Source organism: Crocodylus porosus, unplaced genomic scaffold (genome assembly GCF_001723895.1).
Source record: "Crocodylus porosus isolate Cpor-Errol unplaced genomic scaffold, CroPor_comp1, whole genome shotgun sequence".
NCBI classification, from domain to species: domain Eukaryota; kingdom Metazoa; phylum Chordata; order Crocodylia; family Crocodylidae; genus Crocodylus; species Crocodylus porosus.
Genome location: NW_017728948.1, coordinates 46,675,242 through 46,679,333, shown reverse-complemented (window position 1 = coordinate 46,679,333; position 4,092 = coordinate 46,675,242). Strand labels below are relative to the sequence as shown.

At 40.2% G+C, this 4,092-nt stretch overlaps 1 protein-coding gene across 1 annotated transcript in view; it reads right to left on the bottom strand.

The window, feature by feature from the left end:
* The window catches only part of LIMCH1 (LIM and calponin homology domains 1), a 279,812-nt gene that overhangs the window by 78,683 nt on the left and 197,037 nt on the right, over positions 1-4,092 (bottom strand). The window contains exon 9 of the mRNA XM_019552844.1: positions 2,923-3,198. Coding sequence (XP_019408389.1) covers positions 2,923-3,198 — 276 coding nt within the window. The remainder of the gene's footprint in view (positions 1-2,922; positions 3,199-4,092) is intronic.

Here is a 4,092-nt window from a genome sequence, read left to right as displayed (position 1 = left end):
ATTAGACATCAGGAGGCGCTACTTCACTGTCAGGGCGGCTAGTATCTGGAACCAACTTCCAAGCAAAGTGGTGCTGGCTCCTACCCTGGGGGTCTTTAAGACAAAGGCTTCACAATCACCTTGCTGGGGCTGTTTGACCCCAGTGCTCTTTCCTCTCTATGGCAGGGGGTCAGACTTGATGATCTGCTCAGGTCCCTTCCAACCCTACCAGCTATGAAACTATAAAAAGGCAGATACGTAAGAGTACAAGATGCAAGTGAAGTGGCTAAGGTGATAGACCACATCTTGATATAATTTATAATTATGTTATGTCCTAGGCTGTATGGAAACCCTGAACAAGTAATGCACAAGCATGTGCTTAAGTGACAACTGGACTGCGGCTGCAAAATTCTTCAGCCTTGCAGTAACTGACTTTTACACCCAACAGTTAAATTGGGTCTTCTGGGGATCTGAATATCAAAAAAGGTGCTGGGCCACCAGACTGGCACTGGCAAAAACAGAACACTGACAGCTGTGGGAGAACAGCACCGACTGGCACAATGGTGCAGCAGTGAGGAAATGAGACGAAGTCAGAATAAGCAAGTTAAGGAAGTAAAGTTACACAGAGCCATGATTGTCAGGAGAAGCAGCTAGAACTTATTGTGGAGAAGGAAGAGGAGCCAATGAAGGGATTTAAAAGTGAGATAACAGATAACCAGTGGGCAAGAACGTGACAAAGATGGGATTCTCCTCACCTGTAGCCCTAGGTCTCTTTCCCCCCTATAGCTGTCTAGTTCCCTTCCCTGTTTCCTTTCTCTCATTCATGTATGTAGCAACTCAATTCCCCCTAGAGACATCAAACACTTCCCCTGCCTCACCAGGCCCAAAAGTCTTTTTGCTCAATCTCAGGGGCCAAGCTGCTAGAGAGGCTGAGCTTCTCCTGTTTGGCTTGGCTCTTGACCTCAGGTGTTGAGTTGAGGCAAAGCATCATTAGTTCCTCTGAGAACCCTCTGCTTCCATCTGCAAAAGTTGCACCTGGTTGGCAAATCAAGGATCTCCTGCTGAGAGCAGGGAGGAGAATCCCTTGTAACTGCTCTTCTCTTTCCTCCTGCCAAGGTAGAACAAAACTCCTCTTAAAAGGAGAAGACCAGACTCCCTTTTGGGCCATATGCTTGCTTACATCTGGATCTGTCTTGGAGATTAAGTCAGTAAATTAAAACAGGATTGGAGCAGAGGGCTGACAGCCAAAGGCTGAGAGCACCCTCCAAAGATGTGCATGCTATAAATACTGTTTGTTACACCTTGGATGGCCAAACATAATACTATTGGCTAAAAGAGTCTTGAAACCAAACTGTGCTTACACTATTATCCTTCTGGTTTATGAACTACTGACCGGCTAGCAATTAATCAAGCCAGGATAGGATTGTGTTTTATGACTGATAGCATATTCTTTTTATTAGTATTTTGGCTAATCTCCTAGGGTAACACTAAGTTTGAACATTACCTTGTAGAGTACAGCATTGCTTTGTATGCACTGTTTATGATGCGTCTCACTTTTTAGAAAATGAATTAGTTTGTTATTGCTTGTAATATCAGATATTCTGAGAGAAACAAAATAAAAGGAGGAGGAGGAAAAATGTATATGAAGAAGCAAAATCAGGCTATTTTGATTGGATTTGGTGACTGCACATAGCATATAAGCTTCATTAAGCCTATATATATATCTATATCGATATTGAGATATATCTACAGAGAGAGAAAGAAGCTTAATTCTGATCTTAGTTTGCATCGTTTAGCATTGTATAAACAACAAGTGAAACCCACACAAAATATATATAAAATAAATGCGTGCATTTCATGTGTGCTTTCATTGTGGTTGTTATTATTTATATAACACTTAGAGATGCAAACTAATATCAGGCCCAACAAAGCTACATTCTGTACATACGTTTTGCTGTCACCCCTTCCTATAATTTATAGATTTAATTCATACTGAAGTTTTTTTGTTAGTGTTTGTTAGCGATTATGATGATATTGAATACTTTCCAGATGTTCCAAAAGTTGAGGTTCTTCTAGGGGGTGTAAGTTTAGACATTTACTATGTCAATCTTTCATAAAAGACTAAGCTGTCATCATACTCCCTAAAGTTTTGCTCAATAAAAAAGCTGCATGACGAATAGCTATTTTTCATGAGGGTCTCACATAAGTGCAATGAAAAGACCTGGAACAAGCTTCATATGAAATTAAATCTCTATATTATTAAAGCTTTCAAATAAAGAAAAGGAAATAACTGACATGAGCAGAAACTATAAACAAGTAATGCAGGTAACAAGGTGAGAAAATATGGCCATTCCATACTTAAATCAGTTAAATCACAATTGCTGAACTATACTCATGTGCTTTAATTGGTCCACGTGTTAACAAGCAGTGCATTTTTATAGTTCCTGTCTTTAAAGTTAAATACAGCCTTCAGTAAAACTGCTAACAATAATAACAACCTCAAATATAAATGTAATTCAGTCACTTGCTCCTGAAGTATTCCATCACTAAGGTATCTCAGGAATTTTTTGAACTCTTGTCCCAAACAGGCATAACGTAGTAACAGAAATTTTTTTATCACGTTAAAGACTGCAAGACTACTTGGTAGTCTATTTCCATCCTACAGTAGTACAATCAACCTAGTTAATATAATGAATTTAGTAGCCTATAGGTTTGTAATGTATTACTACCATACCACAAGCCTTTTCACACTTAGGCCTTTTCTGAAGTCCTGTAAGCTGTGCTGCTTGTAAGTTGCAAGTGAAATAGCAGAAAGTGCAAGTGCTTAGCACAACACATTTTTGTTATATGGCATGAACTAATGGCAGAATGAGAAAAACCCCACACACTAGCAAACTGCATAAAATGTGAAGCGTCAACAACATTCCACACTGTCAGGCTAACCTGCCATAGCGCTGAGCTGCTGACATGACTTTAATGCCAACTTGTTCAAGCCGCCTTAGCTTTCTGATTTCCTCTGAATCTTTTCCCTTGAATTCACGTGTTTCTTTGGCACTACCTGAAGGAAACTGACCTATAAGGTGGTCTTTGTTTTGAGTCAAATCTACTTGAGTTTTATTGGGATTTGTCCTGGCAGTCATGCAGCCATGCACTTGCTCCTCTTCAAGTCGTCTTGATGCCTCATTTTGTTGTTCTTCTACTGTTTCAGGGTGGGTTTTGCTAGTGAGTTACACAAGGTAGTTTACTGTACAGGACACTGCTACTTTTTTTTTTTTTAGTATATTTTGCTTAACAAATATTTATAAATGCTATAAGAGAATAATCATGCTATCTAGCGCAAGATTCTCCGAAGGCAAATCAAAACAAAACATCTGTTAGTTAAACCAATATGTGAAATATGAGAATGTATGCTAAAAATTCACCAATGCACAATAAATTAATTAATTCATTGACATATGTCACCAGTGCACAACAGATTCATTCATCAAAGTTGAAACATCTCATGAAAACTGTAACTCGGAGCATCCATAACAACACTAGAGAAGCAAACGTATGTTAATACGAGTGATTGTAGCATTTAAATAAATCACTTGTATCAAATACCACAGCTGTTAGCGGCGTGTACTGTAACACTGAATAATTCACAGGTAACGTCATCACAAATGAACAACAATTGTCTAAGTTCTGTCATTACGTGCATATCTACTTGTGTCATTATTCTTCATTTGTTTTGCAGCTTTATTATTACAGACAATCAAACAGTCTAATTCTGTGGTGCTCAACCTATGGCCCATGAACTGGATCCAGCCCCTAAAGTGACTGGATCTGGCCCTCAGTCTGGGGGGATCAGTAGCAAGCAGCTTTGTCCAAAGCGTCTCCTTCCCTGGTCTGCATCATGTCATTGATCCTCTCCACATCTTTTTCAACCTCTGCCCCTCCCCTCTCCCCTCCCTTCCCCCCAGACTTACCTGTTGGGTGGGAGGAAGAAGAGGGGGTAGATCTTGGCTTGCTTTTAAATCCCCATCCTTTCTCCCCCACACCATCCTTCCCCCTCAGCTCCTCCCCCCAGGATCCTGCCCCCGATATCTTTCCCCCCCATGGGATCCTGCCCCA